We start from the raw sequence: 23398 nt of genomic DNA, 5'->3' as shown, positions 1-23398 counted from the left end.
ACTGCAGGAAAGCCCGGATGCAAAACACACCCGGGAGAAGTAGGACACATACTTACTAAGAATCTGTGAAAAGTCATACCCTTTTGATTCTATAATTCCACTTCTAGGCGTATCTCCTAGAAAACAGTCATGAAGGTGCATGTGTGCAAAGACATCCAATGTTATTTAAAATAGTGGAAAAAACTGTAAATAATCTAAATGTCTAGGAAAAAACCCACAGTTAAGTCTATAGAATTAATACCTTGCCACCATTAGAAATTGTGGCTTGAAATCTATTTAGAGCAATGAGAAAAGGCATAATAAGTGAAACACAGAATAGGGTTAGGATGCAGAAAGTAGGATTTCAAGTGCGCACATACACAAATGCACTCGGGGAAAGATGGAATAAAAATATGCCAAACTCTCAGCAGTGGTTGTCTCTGCAATGAGAACATAACAGGGGATTCCTACTACTTCTTCATCCCTCTGGGCATTATTTGTTTAGAAGCAGGGGACACATTCCCCACCTCTACCCTGGAAGCTCCGCCGCCCACGTCAGAGGCGCTGCCTGCACCCGGCTCACCTCCCTCAGGGTGGTCAGAGTCCTCGTGTGCATGGTGACCTGCTTGGTGAGGTCCCTGTTGTCCTTCTCCAGCTCCTTCAGCTTGCCGGCCGCGTCCCGGCAGCGGGCCAGCTCCTTGTCCAGCGCGCGGCTCTCCCTCTCGGCGGCGGACAGCTTGGCGGAGCTGTCGTCCAGGACCGCATCCTTGAGCTCCACCTGCTGCCACAGCCGCTTGGCCTCCTTCTCCAGCAGCTTCTTGTCTTTCTCCAGCTGGGCCACCTCCTGCTCCAGCGCCTTCCGGTCCTGCTCGGACCTCTCGAGCTGCCGGTTGGCGAGCCGGAGGGCCTCCAGGTCCCGCTGCAGGGCCTGGTTCTCGGCCTCCAGCTCCCGCAGCTCCCGCTCCCGGGCCTGCGCCTTCTGGCCGCCGCTCTCCAGGCTCTGCTGCAGCCGCAGGTTCTCGGCGCTTAGGCTCTGGTAGCTGAGCTCCAGGCGCTCCGATTTCTTCCCCAGCGCCTTGAGCAGCTCCACGCTCTGCCTCAGCTCCTGCCTCTCCCGCTCCAGCTCCTGGTTCTCCCGCTCCATCTGGGCCACCTTGGCGCCGGTGAAGCGCATGGCCTCCACCATTCGGCGCAGCTCCAGGTTCTCCTCGTCCAGCTGCCGGTTGTCCCGCTCCAGGCCCGCCAGCTGCACCGACACGTTCTGCAGGGCATCCAAGGACTTGCGCAGCTGCCGGTTCTCCAGCACCAGGCCCCGGCTCTCGCGCTCCAGGGCGTCCGCCTTCTCCCCGGCCGCCTTCAGGGAGCTCACCTTCTGCACCAGCTTCCCCTTCTCCTCCTCCAGCCGCCGCAGCTCCTGCTCCAGTTCCTCCGCCCGCCCCACCTTCTCCTGCGCCTGCTCGAAGGCCCGGTGCAGCTGCTGCTGCTCCAGCTCCAGCCTGCTCAGCCGGCTGCTGGTCTCTGTCACCGTCTGGTGCAGGGCTCTGTTCTCCTTCTCGACGTCCTTCGCGCGAGCCTCACTGCTGACCTGCGACCTTTCCCGCAGCGACCACACCGCCTGGTTGAGATGATCCTTCTCTTGCTCAAGATCTTTGATCTGTGGGAAAACACAACAGGAGAGACATGGGCTGCGGCGCAAACACAGCTCAGGGATTTGGGGCCGAAGGGACTAAAGCACAGGCCCTGAAAGACCATTCCCATAGCGGAACCAGAAGTAGTCCTCGTGCTCCCCAGGGGCTGACATGGACACACGGTGAAGGCCACAGAGATCCCTATGGAGACAGTTCAAGTCCAAACACATTCAGAGCAGCCAGGATGATTAGAAACATAAACCCCGTCTCTCCCTCCTACTTAAAACAACGGAAGTCATCCCCTTGGTAAGTTTACCCTGGTCAGCAGGACCCCTATGACCTGGCCACCCACCTCTTTGGGCTCCCTTATGCCCCTCTCCCCCTGCAGACCCTGCACCCAATCTTCCCTCTGCCCTGGACACCCCCTCCCCTGGCCTTCAGCATCCCTAGACCCTCCTCGTCCTCTAGGGCTCCATGTGAGCGCCAGCTCCTCAGGGAAGCCTTGCCCCATGACTCTACAGCGCCTGTATCCAGCAGGATTTTTTCCTCAGCAGCACACATCTCATAACACCTTGCTCGTGGCCTGTCATCCTGCTCTCTAGGCTGTAAGCCACACCTGGACAGGGGCCCTGCCTGTCTTTTCACCAAACGTGGCACCATCCCAGCCCCCTTTTTTGCTCTACTTCAGAGGCTGAAAAACTCAAATACCTGGTGTCAGGTGTGGCCAAGGAGATGTGATAGCAGGTCCCAGGAGGGCTTCCCTCTGCCCCTCACCCTCCACCTTCTTCCTCCTGTTCCTTGAGGGGGTGCAGCAGCCACTGCTAAGACCATCAGGACAGAAAGAGAGGCCTGGCCCCTGGATGGCATCCCTGAGCCCTGTACCAGCACTGGGTGGCCTCCTACCCAGGACTTCTTGTAATGGGGAGCAAATAAACCCCAGAAGTTTGTCAAGGTTCTCAGTGTGACAATATGGGCGGATCCTTCTCTGATGTGTGAGGCTGTCCTGTGTGTTACAGCGTGTTTGGCTGCATCCCTAGCCTCCACCCACCATGTGCCAGGAATATCCCCTCTCTCCTCCCCAAGACCCGATCATCAAAAACATCTTCAGGCACTGCCAGCGTCCCCTGGGAGGCAAACCCGCCCCCACTGCTGACTGAGAACTGCTGGTTTGGCTACAGCTAGGCTAGGGAACTGGTAATCCACGTTTCCCTGCTAAACTACTGGGAAATGGCTAAATCCTTGACTCTCCCTCCTGCAGGCTGGGGTTCCGGGAGAGCCATCCCTGAAGGCACCTACCTGCCTGGCCCTGTCGGCCTTCAGGGTCTCCATGTCACTCTGCAGCTGTTCTTTCTCTTTGATCAGCTCCTCACTCAGGGTCTCCAAATCCTGGTTACTCTGCTTCTCTCTCTCCAGCTGGATCTGTAACTTCTCAATCTGCAGAGCCAAAAGACCCCGCCATGCAACAGTTGGCTTCGCAAAGCAGACTATGCTTTAAAACAAACCAAAAACCCATCAGCCCTGCAGAACACTTTAACGGGACTTTTCTCAAGGGAAAACGTCCAGGCCTTGCTCTGAAGCAACCTCTGCACACCCTTGACCCTCAGCTCTCAGCCCACAACTTGCATTTCCAGCTCATAGAAGAGGAAGCCCCTGGGACCATCGGTCAGCCCCTCCCAGCCCACCCTTCCCCTCACCTGGGTCCCTTGCTTCTATCTCAGGCCTTGTCCACTTTCCAGAGGGTCGGACTACAGGCCCAGGGTCAGCACGGCTGGATGCCCTGCAGGGGCTTCACTTGGTTGATGACCCTCCCATTCACCCAGCTGCTCAGAGTGGTCTTCTGAAATGTCTCTCCTCCCTCTTTCACCCTCCAAGTCCCCAGGTCCTGTCCTCTCTACCCAAGCTGCTCTACCGTCACTGCCTGCCCTGGGCTGAACCACCTTCCCTCTGGGCTGGACAATCACTCAGTCATTGTCCTGACATCAAGTTCTTCTGCTGGGATGCACCAGCCTGGCCTAAAACACAAACTACTAGTTTATTGTGCCTAACATCTGGATAATGTGGTGAATGCAGATTCTGACTCAGGAGGTTCAGGGCAGGGCCTGAGATTGGGCTCCCGGGTGATGCCCATGCTGCTTCTGCATTCGGAGGGCCTCAAGGCTGCTGTGGTCCCCTCCCAGTGACATCTTAGCATAGGGGACAGGTGTTGGGAAAAAGGCATGACTCTGGTGTCACAAGGACCATGGTTCAGAGCCCAGTCCCTCCCTACTAATGATGTGACCACATGTAGATGGCTGTTCTAAAAAGATGGATTGCAAAGATCAAATGGTTCTCAAAGCTTTGAAAGATCCTGGGTCTTGGGCCACCAATCAGACCCTCAGGGATAAAACCTTAGATGCCAGTGACCCCTGTGAGCAGAGGTCTGAGCTTGCTCTGGTTTAGCCCATCCGGGCCGAAGCCTCGCACGGACAGGATTCCAAAGCTCCTGGAAGGACTGCTGCACTAAAGCAGGCTTTGGCTACTTGTCCTCAGTGAGGGGCGCCCGGCCTTCCTGCCCCGCGGGCCTGATGCTCTCAAACCTCCACGGAAGGAAGCAGCAGGAAAGTGCAGAGCTGGCCGAGCGAGGCTCATACTCACATCGTCACTTCTTTCTGTCAGCACCTTGACCCTCACCCCAACCGGGGGGCCCTCGCCTAGCCAGGCCGACAGGAAAACTCACCACCACTTGTCTAAGTCTTTCTCAAAGGCAAGAGCACCTTTCTTATCCTTCCTTATCTCTGCCCCACTTCCCAGCATTGAGGCCTGGGACTGAGCCGGGCACCAGGGATCACCATCAACAGCAGTGCCTCCACCTGGCGGAGTGGCCATGAGGTGTAAAGGCAATAAGCAGTTGTCTTTATTAATTGCCGTACTCAGGGGGACATGGGCCCAGAGGGGCTCAGTGACTTGCCCAAGGCCTCACAGTGAGGACGAGCTGGGACATGGCCGTGGGCTGACCCCAGGCCTCACTCGCAGTTTGGGGCCTGCCAGCTCACCCCCTCAATCTTACTGTTAATAGTTTACCCCTCTGCCCCTTCTCTCCCAGAGAAAAGAATATTACTCCAAGCTTTGCATTTCTTAATGTTGTTGCTTCTCATCCAAAGATGCGATTTCCACATGTCTCATCCCACCCTCTATCCTCCCCCTTGTCTGGTTCTTCCTGCGATGGAGCCAGAGCCCATTCCTGAAGGACCTCGGCGAACTCGCTGGGCTGAGACGTGGTCTGGCTGCAGGCCTTCTGGCCCTGAGGGCTTTCCGTCCTTCCTGAAGCACCTGGCTCAGGCTGGAGGTGCAGCTCCAGCTCCCAGAGCACGTGGGTGACAGGGACCTGCCTCTCAGCCCCCGGCCTCTTCTGCCTTCCCATAGTAAGTCCCTTACAGGGCTGCTCCTCTCCCTCCGAAAATAAGGATTCTTTACTTCTTGGATCAAAGAACAAATTCTTACATCAACACAGATTTACAGTCACAGGAAGGAGGCAGCTCCTCTAAGGTCCACAGTTTTTGCAGCTTCGAAAGAAGGTTATTAACTTCGGAGAACTGTGGTTTCCAGACATTTCAGGCCTAAGCGAGCCTGCAGTCTGGGCTGTGCTTGGGGAGAGGGGAAGAGTCAGGCTGGCTCCGGGGGGTCTGGGCCACCGGGTGGTCATGGCCCCTGTGGGGCTCACCAGGGCCTGGGGGTTCATCTCTTGACTGAGAAGTGTCAGCTGGTGCCCAGACACACCATGTGGGGAGGAGACCAGGAAGGTGGGATGGCTGAGGTCAGAGAGAGAAAATTCAGGAGGAGCTGAGCTGGATTAGGGATAAAGGGTCCTGGGGGCGAGCCCTCTTGCTGGAGCTGAGGTGTCCATCCACCCAACACTGGGGAGCATCTGTCAGTGCCAGGCTCTTGTGGGGAGAAAGGAAAACCACCCCTGCTGGGTCAGGACAGCTTCCGTCAGGCCAGGGGTGGGCTGAGCAGGACGGGGGAGGTGCTCTGGCAGGCGGAGGGCTGCCTTCCCAGGGCTCCTGGCACTGGACATAGGACTGGTCTGGGAACTGCGGCACCTCCCTTCTGCCAGGGATTCTGTGCCAAGACATGCCTCCTAAGGGCTGCGGCAGGAGAGGGCTGGTGTCCTACCAGGGAACCGATCCCAAGAGGAAGCAGGAGGGTGGGACCCGAGAGACAGGGGGCTGAGGAGCAACACCGGGCCAGCAGCACCCACTGCCATCCTGCTTGTGCAGGGGAGGGGCCAGGGTGGACCGCAAGGCTGGGGGCAAAGTGAGAGCAGGCCTCACTACTACACTGCAGGCTTTCTGCGGCAGACCCATGAGGACCTGCAGAGTCAAAGGTTCTCATCTGCCTAAAGGCTGATTCTTTTTTCATCTTGGCCGAGATACCTTGGACTGCCATTTATAAAGACATCCCCTGTGCCTGGCCCACATGAATCTAAAAACCCTTAACTGTCCGGCTGCCTTCCCTGTGCTGTTCTGCATCAAGGGACTTGGCATGAGACCAGGGTGGGGGTAGGGGTTTTCTATTGTCCTACAAAGACAGGACAAAATATTTGTTGGCTAAAATGCTGCAAGGAGCACAATGCTTCAAAGGGACAAGAAAAGTGAGTAATAGAGCCTGGGAGGTCCCATGAGGGGACTCAAGAGACTAATTCACAGAAGGAGGAGCTGTCGCAAGCCTCACCCAGAGATAAAGTCCCAGCAGAGCCAGGGCCAGCGGAACCCAGGCCTCTGCCTGCAACCCATGTTCCTCCCACCAGCTCAGTGAACGAGGCTGGAAGGACTCATGGGCAGGTGGGACACCCAGCAGCTCCAGTCCTGCATGGTGGTCGGCAGCAAGCATGCTCCACCTCTCCCTCAGCTGGACTCTGGCGGCTGGTATACTCAGAGCCCACGATGCGACTGGTGCCACCGCACTGTCGGCTCGGTGTACTGATGCCCTCTGACCCGGACAGACCAAGACAAGGGGCCTCTCAATGGCCCCGTCCTGCACCTGAGACCGAATCCCCAGTGTGAACCCCAGTGGGGTCTTTGTAACCGCAGAAGGAAGACTGGTCTATAAGCCCGTCTGCTCTCTCAGATGTCTGTGCTCCCGGGAGGACCGAGGAGTGTCCTGAGAGGCAAATACAGTTGGGCCACCTCTTCTTCCCCATCCCGTAAACCAAGAAGAAGGAATGAGCACTGATCCTGTTTCACCACCAATGCCCTAAAATGGCCCATCAACGGTCCCTCCCTCCCACACGTGTGTGTGGGGCTCACATCACTGCTTCCTTGCCCCTACGCACACCCTATGCTTTCATCAGGGCACGGGTTTCTTTTCACTGAGCACTTACTATGCACTGGACCCCTTACATACACTAACTCATACAGTCCTCACAGCATGTATTAGGTGGGGGGCCCACTAACCCCATTTCACAGATGAAGACAAGGCACACAGAGGTCAAGTGGTATGGGGACACACCCTCAAGGTGAAGGTGTGGGCACAAGCTGCGCTGCCCCTCAACTCCTCTCAGTGACTGTTCCTCTGTGACAATGAACTGTGGCTTCCCTGGCTTCTGCACTTCTCCCAGCTGCGCGTCCTCACCACCACCTGCCTGCCGCGCCTGCCCACCTCCCGGCCTGTCTGGCAGAAGAGAGCAGGGGAGGGCTGTCCGCCCGCCTGGCTGGGTTACCTTCTTGCTGAGCTGCTGGTTCTCCTTCTCCAGCTCCCCGCACTTGAGGCTGCTCTCCTCCAGCGCCAGGGAGGCGTCCCGCAGCCCCTGGATGGTGCTCTGCAGGCTCTGGTTCTCCTTCTCCAGCTTCAAGATGCGGCTAGAGGCGCACTCATTCAGCTCAAACACGAACGATTTCCTGGAGGCTGAAGTATGAGGTAGAGTCAGGGCCAGGCTCCAGGAGCCTCTGCCCCCACCCTCTGCCTCCCACCCTGAGTTGGGGCCATCGGGTCCCCATGCCCCAGTTTGGGGAGGGGCTTCTGTAGGTCAGCTGGGTGTCCCTCTCCCGCATTTCATGAGGTGCTATCACTGTCAGTGCCCGAGAGTCCCTTGGGCAGTTACGGTCCCTCCACTGGCACAGCTGGGTCCAGAGCTTAACAGGAGAGCAGATTACAGTGAAGACATCTTAGCCAAGTAAAAGACTGTGTTAACGGCTGGGAATTGTTTTTTACCAAGCTGCCAACCTGACTGTACAAACTCAAGGATCTTAGAGACTAACAGAGATGTCAAACAGGTGACATTTCCTGTGCCAGCTTTCAGAGGAGTGCAAGTCTGGGTGCCTCAGCCGGAGGGGCATGATAACCGACTAGTTATGTCTGCCAGGGGTGGTAGAAGGCTCTGTGGGTATGCATGCCCAGTACCTGCCATCCCTGGATAAAGTCCTCTGGGCAGAGATTTCATTTTGTAATCCCACAATTACATTGGAGAAAAATGAGAGAGTACATGTAAATTGCTGTAAAAATTCTAAGTGAGATGAAAATATAAGCTAAAGATAGAAAAAGGCTGATTATCTACTCTACTTTCTTTCAAACAGCTTGAATGCAAATGGAGAAGGGGGGACAGACCTGCGAGTCAGGAAAGCAAGTTCTTAGCTCCTTCCTGCTACCAGCAGGTGCATGACTTTAGCTAAGTTTTGAGGCTCTTTTGGGAGGAAAGAAGAACGTATGTGAAAGCCCTTGAACGAAGGGGTCAGGGTTGTTCCATCCTCACCTGCCCCATCAGTGCTAGGTACTCAGCTCTGGGAGCCTCATCACACTGTATTTCTAATACCACTGCCCCCCTCCAACCTGCTTCTTATTCAGCTCCCCAGGGGCTGGGGCACATATGGGAGGATGGCTTTCACAGTGAGCACGTCAAGCTGGAAACAAACGTGTGTGTTCAGACCCTCTGGGCAATCATAAGGACTGAAGGGCATCCGACACCTCCTTTGAATTCTCATCTTCCACCAAGGATAGCACGACAGACCCAACAGGCCCGAACGTCCTCAAGACCCCAAGCCGACAGCTGGTGCAGCAGCAGAGGTGGACGGAGCGTCTGGGGCCCTGACCTAGTCCCAGCGCTGACGCACATAAGCACACGTGCATCTCAACATGAAAATTATGCTACAAAGGAACCAAAACAAAAACTCTGCTAATTCAGAGCCTGTGATCATTCGGATGGTACCTCTGCAGCACTCATGAAAAAAGAACATTTTAAAAAATTGTGGTGAAACGTACATAATCTAAAATTTACCATTTTAACATTCTCAGTGTTATGCAACCGTCACCACCCCCATCTCCAGACTTTTTCATCGTCCCAAACTGAAACCCTCCTCAGGGGGAATCATTCCTAAGGTTCTACAAGTCCAACAGTGGAACTGACCACAAGCCTCACTGAACTTTCATAAGAACCAGGGCCTCGAAGACTATTAGGATGACACAAGTCTACTACTGAGTGCCATGCTCCTCAACCAGAGCGATGGGATACAGTTTAATAAGCCAGAGGCAATAAGAACAGCCCCTTCCTGGTGCCCGTGGGCCAGGCAGATGTCATGCTTCACTGTCACCTCCTGCAAGGCAGCTTCACTGCCTCCATTTTGCAGATAAGGAAACTGAGGCCTAAAAGAGGTCACCTAGCTAACAAGTGGAGGAGGCAGGACTTTAAGCCACGTTTCTCTGACTCAAGAAGCCACCACACCACACACGGCAAGGTTCATGAAGCTCTGCCTGCATTACGCTTTCACTCGAGCCAACGTTCACGAACCCCCAGCTAAGCGCCAGGAGCTGGAAGCACCAAGAATAAATCATGCTCATGGACCTGAAAAGGGCCCACGAATTATACTGAGTAGTCTAAAGAGAGGAGGCTTCCTGGGTTTCTAACAGAAAAATTCTCATTTGGTCTGAGACTGTCCCAGGCAGCCTGCACAACCTCTCTGCTCCACCAGGGGGCAGCGGTCCTCCCCGGTGGAGCCGTACTCCCAAAGCAGGGAGTCCCGGAGATCCATCCACAGGCCCCAGCATGGTTCCCAGGCACCAAACCACAGAAATAACCGGCCTCTCTCACAGATTAATAGTTAAATGAACTGACTTTAGGTTTGGAACTGATGGGACCTCTCAAAGAGAAGACATTCCCAGCTACTTTCAACAACCTTTCCCTTATTCTTGGGGACATTTAACAGAATTGAAAAAGCAACCTCCTAAAACCAGCCGAAAGCCCCACCTCGCTCTGAAAAGCTCTCGGCAAACAATAACTCACACCATCAGGTGCACGTGTTCTATTTTTGAACTCAGGAACTGGCTTATTGTTTGCCGGGCGCTGCAGCTTCCTGCTGCAGGGCTGGCTGCTGCCCCACCCACCTTCCCCTGGCCGACACTTCGTCTGTGCAGGGGCAGCGGTGCCAGCACAGGAGGGAGGAGAGGAGGCCTGGGTCCTGCGAGAACCAGTCACTTAGCAGCCCCCACCCAGGGAGACAGAGAACAGACTGCATCCGTCCTGCCCAATTATGTAAATGAATGGAGGGAATAATGCCCAGGGTACATTTATAGTGGGGATTAGTGACCACTGGGGACGGCTCCTGCCATCCAGAGCTCTCAACCATCAACAGATAGGCCTACGATGTCCTCCGGGTGTCAGTGTGCTATAATCTGGAAGCTCCTGGGACTGTCCATATGGGAACTGGGAAACCTGGCAACACTTAATTTGTGTTTCATGTCCTGACATCAAGGCTGCCAGACGCCTCGTGTCCTCCTTGGGGAGAACGGCAATAAAACAGCTCCAAGTGGCAACTGGAGGAAATCCCATTTTCTGGGGGTGAACGGATGGCCTGACATAAAGGGCTGAGAGCCAAGGGCTCGGCTCCTCGGATGAGGAAGCGGCCGCAGCCAGGAGGGCTCCCAGGTCCCCGGCACTGCCTACCGTCGGACAGGTCCGCATTCCTGGACAGCTGCTCCAGCTCCCAGCCGAGGTGGGCGGATTCGTTCATGCTCTGCTTCTGTGCAATCTCGAGGACCATGTTTTCTTCCAGCAGCTCCTCAATTCGCTTCTTATCCGTGTCCCGATCCTAGTGTAAGGAGAGGGAAGCTGTGAGGATGTGGCTGGGGACCCCCTCTGCACAGGCCTGGCCCCCATGCCACCACCCTCATTCCCTGAGGATGAAAGGACTCCAGGCACCTGCTCAGCTCCCTGCACAGAAGTGAGTCCAACAGAGGGCCCAGCTGTGAGCATCACAGTCACGGAAAGATATCTCGCCCTGGCAAGCCTGGTGACAGGGACAGGCCCAGGTCTCTGACTGAACACTGTCTCAACAAAGTGACTTATGGCCCAGGGCTTTAAAGTGAGTACCATAGTGACGGTGGCTTGGTCGTTTGAGGGAAGGCCTAACATGCCTCGAGAAGCCTATAGAGAAACTTACAAATTGTAGCTCAACCCACACCATAAACACCAGCAAAGACCCTTCTTGCAAAAGGTGCACAAGTACACCCACGTGTACAGAAAAGGAACACAGCGGTCCCGCCCTGTCCGTCTGTGGGCGGGAAGCGGAGCCTGGTCCAGCCCGCTGAGCTGAGCACGCTACTCTCTGCGGTCAATGGGTTACCGTGTCGGCAGCAGCCCCAAACCCAGTGACTGAAAAAATCAGAGGAGGGCACGGCGGAAATGTGAAACTGCCCCCAATCTGTAGCGAATGTGGTGACAAGAGCTTGCAGTACCAATTCCAGGTCGTGAAGCTTCGACTTCAGCTGCAGGTTCTCTTTCTCCAGCTCGTGAACTTTATCGCCCCGGGCCCGAGCGGCCGTCAGCTGTTCCTCCAGCATGGCCTTAGTCTCAATTAAAATGATGTTATCTTCTCTCAGCTCCTGGGCAGCAAGAACATGCACAAGAACCATCAGATAAGGGCACCTGGTTCATGACAACAGGGTGCAGAGACCACAGCTTTCCCAGCCTCCAAATCAAAAACAAACAATCCGGGGACGAGGCCACTGCTGTGGAGTTTTATCTCCACCATTTAGCACCTCTGCCTTTTTCAGTAGGTCGGGCCAAACCGACTTTCTCTGCTGAAAGGAAAAAAATCCATGAATCAAGAAAATATTTAAATTTGGGACAGTAACACTTCCCCAGTGTCTACTTTCTGCCGGCCACAGTGCAAAAGCAGCTACAGCCTCGTCTGGCAGGACAAGCAGACTCCACTGACAGACTCGAGACCTCACGGAGACCCCATTTCCTTAACAAGGAAGGGGTGGGGCTATGAGTCTGTCCTGGGTTCGAGGGCGGAGTCTAGTCCTCTGAATTCGACATTCATTCCACTGATGGGTCCTGGAAAAAAATAGCTATTCAGACAAGCTTTTGTTCAATGCACAGCTCATATCTGAGCATTTTACATACATGCTTTTGCAAAAACAACAGTTCTCAGCAGTCTCCTGGAAACAGGTCAGTCTTTAAGACAGTTAAGTCATAAACACATGTGAACCCATAGTAAGTGCCTCAGCCTCCTGTGTGTCAGGCACGTGCTGGGTGTGGAACGTGATGGCTGTTCCCTTGCAGAGCCCTTCACGGGCAAGGGTCCACGGGACTCTCACTCCCGTGCACACGGTCCAGCACGCAGTGGGGTTTACCTCTTTTACCTCATCTCTGCTCCCCTCCTCACCCAGTTAAGGGGCTTCTCGATTTCTCCTCTCCTGGAGCCCTTCCAGCTCCGCTCAGCATCTTGGGGCACTGAGGTTCCCCGGAACGCCTTCAGCTTGCCAACATGCACACCCAGAATTGTGTCAGTCTCTCCCAGTGGGCCTGCCCTGCCTGCCGGTTCTAACAATTGGGAGCCCCTGCTCATCCACCACTTGGTCATCTGCCCTCATGGGCCAGAATCCAAGACTCTTGGTAGAGGGGAAACTGCATGCCTTCCAGTCAGCAAACACAGTTCTGATCAAAGCCTGGCAGCCTTGAAGGGTTTAGTCATTAAAACTCTAGATTCACCTGGGCACCCTCTCTCTGCCGGAGAAGACGTCCAGTGTGTGGTTGGCCCCGCACCAGGTGCTCCCTGTCCCCGCCTCACTCACTCTTCATGGCAGCCGTGAGGGGAGGCAGAAGTGCCTTCCTACGGATGAAGAGGCTGATCTGGGTAAACTAAGGAATAAGCCCAAAGGGACAAAGCCAGCAAGCAGTGAAGCTGGGACTCGAACTTGGGCCACAGATCTCCAGACCTGTATCCTCTCCACTGCCCTCAGGCTGCCTGCAACCCATCCTTGAGGGGCTCCTGTGGGTAAGAGGCCCAGACTACCAATAACAGTGTGAGCCACAGCAGATAGAGGGGCTTCAAGCAGGAAGAAGACCTGGTCCTCTCTCTCCGGCAACTGTCTCCACTGTTCTCACCTCGCGTTCTAGCAAGACTGCCCACCAGCACTCCCCAGTATCACCACACTCTCGAGCCCTGAGCTCCCACACACAGCCACCCCTTCGTCCTCCCGACCAACTTCTACTCAACCTCCAAAGCCCAGCCTGAGTTGCCCCCTCTGAGAAGTGCTTAAAGATTCCCTCTGTCCCACCTGCTGAGTCAGGTACTTGGGCTCCCAGAGTGCCCTGGGCACACTGTGAGGCAGCGGTGAGCGGGACCGTCCTCCTTCCCCAGACTGAACTCCTCGGGGTAGGACTATTCCTCGTCTGCTCTTGTGGGCCATAGAAGTGTTAATGAACACCTGTCAGCTGAATCATGCCCTGATATGGGAAGTGGGCCCTGAAGGCCTTGGAGATTTCCAACACTCAGGGACAGATGAGGGTGACCGGGAGCAGAATACAGCAGGGGATAGGATAATTTCTATTACTCAAAAACGTCTCAGTTTTCTGGTGGTGTCAACCTCCACCACATACTAGGCAACAGAAATAAGGCAACCAGCCTTGCATACCCCACCACCCAGAAGTGAGAAGGCACATCTGTAAGACGCTGTGCCCAAGCTCCTACAGCAAGCCAAGGGCTCAGCCCGCAGGGGGACGCCCAGCTCCTCGCCTCTGGGCATGGACCTGACCCCAACTGAACCAGGAGGCTATTTAAAGGCCTGGCCAACAGCTGAGAGGCCACATTTAGGAAGTCACAGGCCAGGCCTGACGGCCAGTCCCCAAGTGGCTGGAGAGCCGCCCCTGCTCGTCTACATGGTGACCGGAGCAGTGATTGGGAACGTGGGCTGACGGGCTCCCATCCCAGGCCTGCCACGTGCACTAGCAGCCGTGGGACCTGAAGCAAGTGCATGTCCCTCGACTGTGGATTCCTCCTTCCTGTGCTGGGCACGAAAACAGGGCTGGGGCTAGATGCAATACCGCACATGAATAGTCCCTGCCCAGTGCCTGAGGCCAGGAGGCAGGTCAGCAGCCATTATCACCGTCTCTTCATGCCCCGTAGGACACTGTTCAGTCCAGCGTTCAGTGAGCACCCACCATGCAACAAACACTTGTTTCCAGGGGTGCCTCCTGACCCCTCAAAAGCACCAAACTCCAGAAGGTGGGGTAGAATCAGAGAAACAACCAGCTCCTTCACACTGCACTCAGACTGCAGCACCAATGGACCCCCAAGGAGTGCAGAGCAACAGAAAGCCAGCCCCTTAGGTGGGGGGAGACCCTGAGTCACGCCACTCAGGGCGGGCGGACCTCCCACCCAGTAAAGATCGCCCCCTTGCTAACCTCAGTCTGCCCGCAGTCCTAGACGACTCACCTGCTTTTAAACTGTCTGACTGGGGGACTGCAGTGGACAGAACCGTAAACCAAGCATCGGGTTTGTCCTGCTCTAACTTCGTGTACTGAATTTTACCCATTTTCCTTAGAAGTTATTAGAAAACGCAAAGAAACAGAAACTCCTAAGTGGAACGGGTCTCCCTGTTCAAGGTGATCTTGGTTCCCTGCATTTTAACATTCCCCACTTACACCTTGATGTCCAGGTGCTGACATGAACCGCCAGAGGCCAGGCTCCCTCGGCCCTTCATGGCATCCAAGATCCTGGCTGCCACCACCACCTCGCCAAGCACCCCTATCCTCCTCTCCCCTGCACTGCCTTTGTCTGCATGACCCCATCCGTTTTATTTCCTTCTTCCTTGGCAAGGCTGGGGTCCTGGAGGTGCAGAGATGCATTTCAATGCCAGGCCCACCTCCTCACTAACTGTGATGCTGGACAAGTTACCAATTAATCCCCAGTTTTCTCATCTGAAAAAATAAGAGAAACTAACAGGGGCTGCTCAACCGCAGAGGGCCATCCTGAGGCTTAAATGTGATGATATGGTTTGAGCTAACAGTTCCTGGTGTGAAGGAAAAGCTGCATAAACGCAGTTACTGCTTCTCATTTAGAAACCTCACCTCACCCACTGTGGGCCAGACGATGGGTCTATAAAGGGCCAGGTAGTAAATGTTTCAGCCTTTTCAGGTCCAAAGTCTGTCAGTCACGACTGCTCAGCCCTGCTGGCACAGTGCAAAAGTAGCCCTGGACTGTGTGAAGGGGTGGGTGTAGCTGAGTTCCAATAACACTTTACTTTTAAGAACTGCTGGTGGGCCAGATTTTGCCCCTGGACTGTCTGAGCTGGACAACGTGCTGGGCTCCAAGGACTCAGACTCAAGGTCAGGAAGGCACAGACTCAGTCTTTAAGGAGCTCCCACTGTGAGTGGGAAGCAGGGACATGTATCTCTACAACTCCACGTGATGAGCCTGTCTGGGGGGCACAAGCCTGAAGAGCTTGGCCCACCCACTCCTCACCGGCCCTGTGCAGTAGCGGGGAGATGGGATGGGCTGGGGGGCCTCAGAGGGCACCAGGGGACCTGGAGGGAGCTCAGTGTGGCTGGAGCAGAAGGTTCCACAGGGACCAGAGGGGGTGAGCGTCAGAGGTGGAATGTGGATATTTTCCCAAGAGCAGCGGGGAGGTGCCTGAGGAGCTCTTAGAAAGGCCGCTCTGGCAGCAGCACAGGCGGATGTGAGAGAAAGACAGAGGAGAACGGCCATTTCAGATGGCTGTGGAGGGCGTTCTAGAATAAAGATGGTATTATTCCTGTGCAGGCACTGGGATAATATGTGCAATGACAGAGAAGGCTGGCACTGTGGTGGGACTCACTCTCCAAACACCTGCCCTGGCCAGGGACGGGCAGGGAGGTGGAAAAACGGACTCGGGAGGATGGAAAGCACCTGGGGCTGGGGTGGGGGAGGGTAGAGAGAGAGGAATCAAGGCTGACCAGGCTCTGGCCCAAGTACCTGGGTGGGTGGATGGTGGCCCCGGTACAAGCAGGTCTGAGGGAGGAGGGGGACACCGACCATGAGACAGACGGAAGTCCAGAGGGTGGGAGAGACCCAGCCCAAAGATGAAGATCTGAGACTTGTCAGCCTGTGCATGTCAGCTAAAGAAGGGGGTGGAAGGCAGAGAAGACATCGTGGAGAAAGGCCAGATAACAGAGCAGAGCAAGGTGACCACCTGCTTGGGCCCAAGAAGATGAAGTGAGAGACTCAGGAAAGCCAGGTGAGTGAGGAGAGGAGGGCGGTGGTGTCCGAGGCCACAGAGAGGGCAGGCAAGGGAGGCTGGGAAGTGCCTACTGGGCTTGGCACCAGCACCACGGACCCTGATTCTTAAGCGTGGTTTCAGGTGAGTGGAGGTGGAGGCAGATCGGCTACGTGAAACAGGAGGGCCGGGGGTAGAAGGTGAGGCCATGAAGGACACAGCCGTATTCTCTCCTTTCCAACAGGCTTGGAGAGGGACCCGAGTGGCTGGTGAGGGACGGGGGAAAGTGGGAAGGGTTTGATTTTGTTTAATTAAAGATGGGAGCATCTTGGGGATCCTAAGGATTAGAGTCAAATCAACAAATGTATCTTGAGCATCACCCCCCACCCCAAGATGATGGAGATGTAGTTTCTGACTCCAGAAGCTGCATCCTGGTGAGGAAATCTGCTGGAACCCCAGAGCGCAGGTGAGTGACTCTGCCTGGGGTCAGAGGGGCCTGGGCAGAGGGTGAGTGGAGACAGGGCCCCATCTCCCAGGCCGGGATGGGCAGGGCAGACCAAACCCACAGCCCATCTCCCCTCCTGAACCTGGGCAACACCAGGGATGTCTTAAGGGTGTGACATGTGTGAGCTGATCATTAACTCAGCTCCCAAATGCCTCACCAACAAACCAGCAATCCCTGCAGGGACTGGCTCCAGGGACCCCCATCTCTGTGGAGAGGGGCTTGCTAGGATAAGTTCACTGGGGCACCAGGGTCTCGGAGATGCCCAGACCACTTCTCCTTTTACAGAAGGGACAAGACTTGCCCAACACCCAGCAGGTTGATGTGGCAGCTAGGACTGTACCCTGCTAGGTCTCCACCTCTCAGACTTCTGTTTATTTCCGAGTCAGCACAGACCAGGAAGCTATAAACCTCAGAGGAGTGGAGACAGGCCCACCTTGTCTTCACCCTGCTCAGGACGCACACGGACCTATGCCTCTATCCTCACCAATGGGAATTTCAGCCAATTAACAAAACACAGGACAGCAGGAATCTCCCAGGCAGTCTCCCCTCCCACGCCCTCTGGACAGCACCCCCGTGCCCTGATAGCAGCGAGGTGTGACAACTGTTTACAAAGGGACCTCGAGGACCACCCCATGCCCCACCCAACATGGCCCGCTGTGCCTAGGGATCCCCACACTGCGCTCCTCTCCTTGAATCTTAATCCTTATGTAAGCTGGACTGGGACCCACATAAACACCACCAGGAGTTTAAAAACAAAACATGGAAATTTGTGTTCCATGTTATTCTAACCAAAATTAACCTTGCCCTCGCCCTGAACCCTCATCCTTTATCTTTCCTCCCACTTGGCCCTGACACACTCTCCCATTCGTGATGTGCAGCTGTTTCTCGACGGTGAGACTGGACGGGCTCTGAGGGAGGGTTGCTCCCCCCTAAACCCAGAGGAGCGCCCCTGAACGGTGGCTGTCTGTGCGTGGGAGCTAGCTCATGATCACACCCCTCTCTCTGTCCCACTGCCCATCACAGCTAACACTGTCTTGTTCTGAAGGAGACAAAAACTCATGCTTCTTCCCCGTTCTTCTCTCCAGACAGCAAGTCTTTTCATTACTGAGCGATGACTTTTTACTTAACTTATGTAGTGATGACCAAGTGCCATGTGTGTGTCAAGCAGGCCCCGCCCTCAAGGCTCCAGGTCCACATGAGGCCCTGGGCCATGCAGGGTGGATGGCAGGTCTGCAGGTGGCTCGCAAGGCCATTGTACCTACACCAGTCCTAGGAGGGACAAGGACACGTGCTCCTTCTCGCCACTGATCTCTGAGCCCTGACATCACGGGCATCTGAGAAGAGCAGGGTCATCCTCTCTCTAGTGGCCTGGACTCACTAGCCAGCCTCGGCAACAAAGCATGTGCAGACCCACGTGTGTCACGTGTGCCTGCCCCAAGGAAACATCCGCATAGATGGACGCTACAGGACTTTCTCTCGTGATTAACAATATGAATGCAAAATTTAAGGCATTAGTAGCTTCATGGTAACTTCACTAAGAAAATTACTTATCAACATGAAAATACCACTGTTACCACACAGAGGCATGATATTTGAAAACATGGAAAAGCAGTTTCCAGGTGAAACACCTCTACAAGTCAGGAAGCACCCTGAATGCAGAGAGCGAGTCATTTGTGTCTGGATCTGGTACAGGACTTGGCCAGGAATGAAAACAGACTGCAACCTCCATGGATGGTGTCGGGGTGAGACATGGGAGCCATGCTTTTGTGGTCCCCAAGTGCAGGAGGGGCTGGAGGGGCCGCTGAGGCAGCAGTTGGGGAAAATCTGTGCTTGACTGTCCCCAATTCTCTCGGCAGCATTTCCAGCCATCCATGGAAGCCCTGGGATGTGCCTGTATCCTGGAACCTGCTGTGCCGGGATTTATGCCTTTCAAGTTCAGCAGAACCAGTGGACCATCTCCAGGACAAAGCCCAGAGCTAGTCTCCCACCCCCACCCTCTCTCAGCACCCAGGGGCCTTCTCTGCAGGGGACAAGGTGAGTGCTGTGTCATTAACATTCCACTGGGAACAGACACTCCCTGAGTAGGTCTGAGGAACTAACAGGCCCTGGACCACAGCCTTCCCTGACTTGCCTCTGCAGGGCCGAGGGGCCCGAGGGCCCACCTACAGCGGGAGAGCCTTCCCCAAGCACGCCTGTCAGCAGCTAGGCAGGAGGCCCTGAGCAGGGAGGACGCAACACTGTGCTTCCCAGCCCTCTGTTCGGTCCCTTCAAAAGCCTCCTAGGCAGCAAGAATCAACACTGGGATTATTTCTTACCATCGAAAAGGCCCCTCAGTATGTGTTGGTAAACTGACCTCACCCAGCTCATTAAAACCACCTCCAAACCCCAAGATTGGCAATGGGGCAAAATTCCTAAATTCTCAGAAAAGAGTGTCCAGGAACCCGCTGCTGATGTGAGGCAGTCAGGGTGAGTGGTCAAAGCATCAGTGACCCCTGGGCCCTGGTCTCTGTTCCTGCTTCAGCCCTGACAGCCTCCCCTCCACCTACCATAACCGGGGTATCAGTGTAGGGTCCAGCACCGAGGGCTTCCTGTGGCTGTTGCTCAAACACTACTAGGTATTTTACCTCTTTCATCTTAAAAACCTCAGGAATTAGTACAATTATCTCTATTTTACAGATAGGATGCTGGTCCTGGCCAGATGTAGCCACAGAAACTGCAAGAAGTCTAAGAAAGAAAACGACAGGTGACTAGAAAGTCATCACTGCGGCATGAAGCAGGAGAAAGAAAAATCTGGAAAGAAATCAGTACCCTTCACCACCCAACCATACTCCTTCCCTTGACCACCTGACACTTCGAGAGAGGGGAGGAGCAGAGATGGAGAAGCAGAGATGGAGGCCTGAGGTGCAGAGGAAGCATCAGCTGTAGAAGTGTTACAGCTCTGCCCCCACCAAAGCCACCAAGGACAGAGCCATAGAAAGGGCTCTCTTAGAAGCGTCCTGAGAGGTGTCCTGCCAGCCCCGCCCCACCGGAAGCTCCCTGCTCACCTCCATGCGGGCCCCGCCCACCAGAAGCCCCACCTCCACGCGGGCCCCGCCCACCGGAAGCCCCCCTCCATGTGGGCCCCGCCCACCGGAAGTTCCCCGCTCACCTCCATGCGGGCCTTGTAAAAGTCCACATCGTGCAGCTTCTCCCGGCAGCGCACCAGCTCCATCTCCAGCCTCTCCACGCGGTTCGCTTTCTCCCGCAGGGAGTCCAGCTCATCGCGATAGGCGCGGGCAGACCGGGCGTCAGCTGCCAGCTGGATGTTCTGGGAGACGGGCAAAGACAGGAGCCTTGCTTAGGACACTCCTCTGGGGAGGGAGGAGAGGGCTGAGTCTTTGAAGTGCAGCGTTTCCACGCCATCTCGGTGGCCCAGGGGCTTCACGTGCAGGCCATTGCATGTGGTCCCCAAACGCTGTCCCTAAAAAACTGTCACCCTCACAGCTGTTCTCAGGACAACTGGCTCTCAGGCAGTGTTGCTTGAGTTTGAAAACAGAGGCCTTTGCTGAAAGCTCCCGGGTTGCATTCCTGAACCCCTGGGCCACAGTTACTGGCTACCGGGGAGCCCAAGCCACCCCACCCCCCTCCACACCCACACCGCTTCCTGCTCACCTCCTGCTTGACTTTCTGCAGTTCTAGCACCAGCTGATCCACCTCATGCCTGGTGTCCACAAGCTGCTCTGTCTTCTCCTCCCTGGGGGCAATTGGGAGGACGCGTGGTGAGAGGGTCTACTCGGCAAGCACCCGGAGCAGCCCACCACCAGCGAGACCCCGGCGGGGAAAGGAAGGAGGACTGGGCTCTGGGGATGATGAGGGAAACTGGCACATGGGGCTGGCAGAAATGTCCCTGAGTCAAATTCTTTTCCACTTTAAGGTCTTAAACGCCTACCCTCAAACTACATCCATTGGGTACCAGGTAGGTTTCCCTCTGAGGTTACAGAGAGGTAAGGAGACCCTGGCCACAGCTGCAACATTCCCCTGCCAGCCAGGCCGCACGGCCCACTCACTGGTGAGGAGGTGGAAGTGGGCAGCTCCTCAGATGATGGGCACAATGTCACTCCCAGCTTAGGAAATGGGGAACACGCTCACCAGATGAGGTGAGCATCCTCCCTCAAGCCAAAAACCACACCAGTGCATGGCTATTTAAGGCCCAGACAGCCTGAGTGTGGACTGTCAGGAGCCCTGAAGACCTGGTAGAACCCCTCCTTGTGCAGGCTGGGGGAGGGAGGTAATCAACCCACGTTCAGAGCAGAGCCCAGCTGACTCTGGGGCCCAAGTCAGATCTCCTGTTCACTGCTACGCAGGAGTGAACCGCACATGCTAGAAACACGTCTCTGCATAAAAGCAGAACAAACAGCCCGGGGCCGGGCAGAGGACTCACAGCTCCTGCCTGACACGGCGCAGCCTGGCCTTCGTGTCTGCCAGCTCCACGGCCAGGTGCTGCTTTTCCTCGCTGGAGAGGCTGCTGGTGGGGCTGGGGGTGGACTCGGCGCTGGAGGACTTGATGGGGCTGGGTGGGTGCTGCGCCTGGAGGTAGTCCCGCTCCTGAGTAAGGTCCACGATCAGCTGCAGGGGGCAGGCAGGGAGAGGAAAAGGAGAGGCTAGCACCATGGGCTCCTGCACCCACACCCTGCACAGTACCTGCGCCCACATTCCGTGCACAACTAAGAAAAGACAAGAAGGCAATAAAAGATGTCGGCCAGACTGAGAAACCAGGAGGGAAACAGGAGAAATGGGATGTACGTTTTTAAAAGGAGATGAAGTATTTATTTAGTGGGACAAAAAGGAGCATGTGAATGAGGAGGGTCCCTGAGCTCTAAGTTTGGATGAACTTCTACCTTCCCACAGGGGTCTCGGGAGGTGACTCCACCAGAAACCAGACAGAGAGGGCCAGGGGGCATCAGACTTGAGATGAAGAGTCAGGATGAGGAGGGCAGTCCAGGCCCGCATCCCTCCCGGACCCGTCCTGCCAAGATCACCCGCACATGCACCTCCGTGCACTCATCCCGCTCGTCGATGAGCCTCCGGAGGTGAAAGACCATGTTCCTCGACAGGGCCTCCAGCTCCTCGGGGGCCACATCCGGGAGCTCCAACCACTGCAGGTCAAACACGTTCTCCTGGTTGTGGGTCACCTGTGGGCACAGAGTCGGGTACTGCAGAGGAGGGCAGGGAGTAGCCACGGGGGTCCCTGAGAGTGCCCCTCAGTGGCCAGGTGGGGCGGGCACAGCTGACTCAGTCCCCTGACATTATCCACCCTCGCTGGCAGATTTCCTGTGGCGAGGAGAGGGCTCCTTAAGCAAGTGCAAACTCCCCTCGGCCAAGGTCTGTTAAGACAAGCCGCGCCTGCTCTTGACAGTGGTTCCAAGAGGACACTGATTCCTTTTTTAACCAGAGAGCACTCCTTGTAACACAGTATTTCCCCAAACATAACCAGTCATCAGATATTCTTACTGAGGCATCGATTTACAACATAGAGAAGGTAAATCTTAGGGACACAAGGGGTGAGGATGTATGTTATTCAACGTATGTTATTTCTTAAAATCAAAGCCAAATACGGCAAATGTTAAAAATCTTACATTGGAATACTGAGTACATAACAATCTTACACTAACTTCTGGGCGAAGTATTTCATAATCTAAAACAATTTTCAGGTAAGCCTGTAACTCATCCCCACAGGCCACCTAAGATTGCCTAGTTTCTCCCTTTCTGGCAGGTGTGAGTGGAAGCCCACAGCTACGTATACACTGGGCAGCCTCTTCAATGACTCGGCCCCTCTGAGCGTCTCAACCTGACCACACCCCCCTCCAAAGACGTGCCACAGGAGATAGAAGATCTATTCTGATTCCCCACGTTCTCAGTTGAGGGAGGTGCGCATTAGCAAAGTCGGGGCCCAGCAGGGAAATCAGAAAGAAAGCAGGGATATGCACACACAGAGGCACACCAAACAAAGTGCTTACATTTTTCAAAGCAGTAAATGGAGAGAGCGAATAGCTTAAAAAAAAAAACAAACCAATCCAAGGCCCTTCAGTTTCTCAAAAGACACCCACTTTCTTACCTCTCTCCATCTTACAAAGGAAAAGCTGGGATTTAGTCAATCTCAAGAGTTAGGAGAAATCTCACCCCCTGGTACAGGGCACCCTCAAGGCACGGAACTGGGAATGGGAGGCTGGGTTCCAGGCCTGCTCCATACCACTGCCTGGGAAAGGCCTCTGTAAAAGGGGTTCCAGGTGCAGCCACAGCCGCACACCAGGAACCCAAAGAGCTTTTCACTGAAGGCTTATGCTTCTCCTCCTGACTCTGACTCAGTGGGTCTCCTGTGGGCCTGGGCACCTGAATGTTTAAGAAGCACCCACTAATTCTGAGGCCTCGTCTCCATGGCCAGCCACTTAATTTGATAATCATGCGAGGACCCTTTTCTTGCTGTATACTTTTTTTTTTTTTTTTAATATCCTACTGGCTGAGCAGGAAAGAGTAAGTGGCAAAGACCTGGCTAGTCTCAAAAGGACCCAGTCCCCAGATACACTTTCAAAACAGACACACAAGGAAAATTAAAAGGCAGAATAGTTCCTAGGCTAAAAGGTCACTGACACAAATGGTTGAGAATATTTCCTACCATACTGACTGTTCCCCTGATGCCGGCTTTGCTGGACCCCCTACCCACAACAAGCCTCACCTGTCTCTTGCTTCAAATCCTGACTCAGAACTCACCACCCACAGCGCCCTGGCCGGCGGTGAAAGGAAGCCCCTCAGCCCAGTGCAGCCTGTCCCCGGCACTGGTGTGGGCAGCTCGGGCTCAGCT

At 55.1% G+C, this 23398-nt stretch overlaps 1 protein-coding gene across 9 annotated transcripts in view; it reads right to left on the bottom strand.

The window, feature by feature from the left end:
• The window catches only part of CCDC88C (coiled-coil domain containing 88C), a 122044-nt gene that overhangs the window by 34768 nt on the left and 63878 nt on the right, over positions 1–23398 (bottom strand). For 6 of the 9 annotated variants that reach the window (XM_074365136.1, XM_074365137.1, XM_074365129.1 and 3 more), the window contains 9 exons: positions 21591–21731; positions 20981–21165; positions 20212–20293; positions 19709–19867; positions 11310–11456; positions 10519–10663; positions 7306–7490; positions 2904–3041; positions 563–1633 (listed from right to left, as the gene is read on the bottom strand). In XM_074365136.1, the coding sequence (XP_074221237.1) occupies positions 563–1633; positions 2904–3041; positions 7306–7490; positions 10519–10663; positions 11310–11456; positions 19709–19867; positions 20212–20293; positions 20981–21165; positions 21591–21731 (2253 nt within the window). Of the gene's footprint in view, positions 1–562; positions 1634–2903; positions 3042–7305; positions 7491–10518; positions 10664–11309; positions 11457–19708; positions 19868–20211; positions 20294–20980; positions 21166–21590; positions 21732–23272; positions 23380–23398 lie in introns of those variants that run through there. The other 3 variants (XM_074365135.1, XM_074365133.1, XM_074365130.1) reach the window with 3 other exon arrangements.

Source organism: Camelus bactrianus, chromosome 6 (assembly GCF_048773025.1).
Source record: "Camelus bactrianus isolate YW-2024 breed Bactrian camel chromosome 6, ASM4877302v1, whole genome shotgun sequence".
Lineage (NCBI taxonomy): Eukaryota > Metazoa > Chordata > Mammalia > Artiodactyla > Camelidae > Camelus > Camelus bactrianus.
This window is presented reverse-complemented; position numbering and strand designations above follow the sequence as displayed.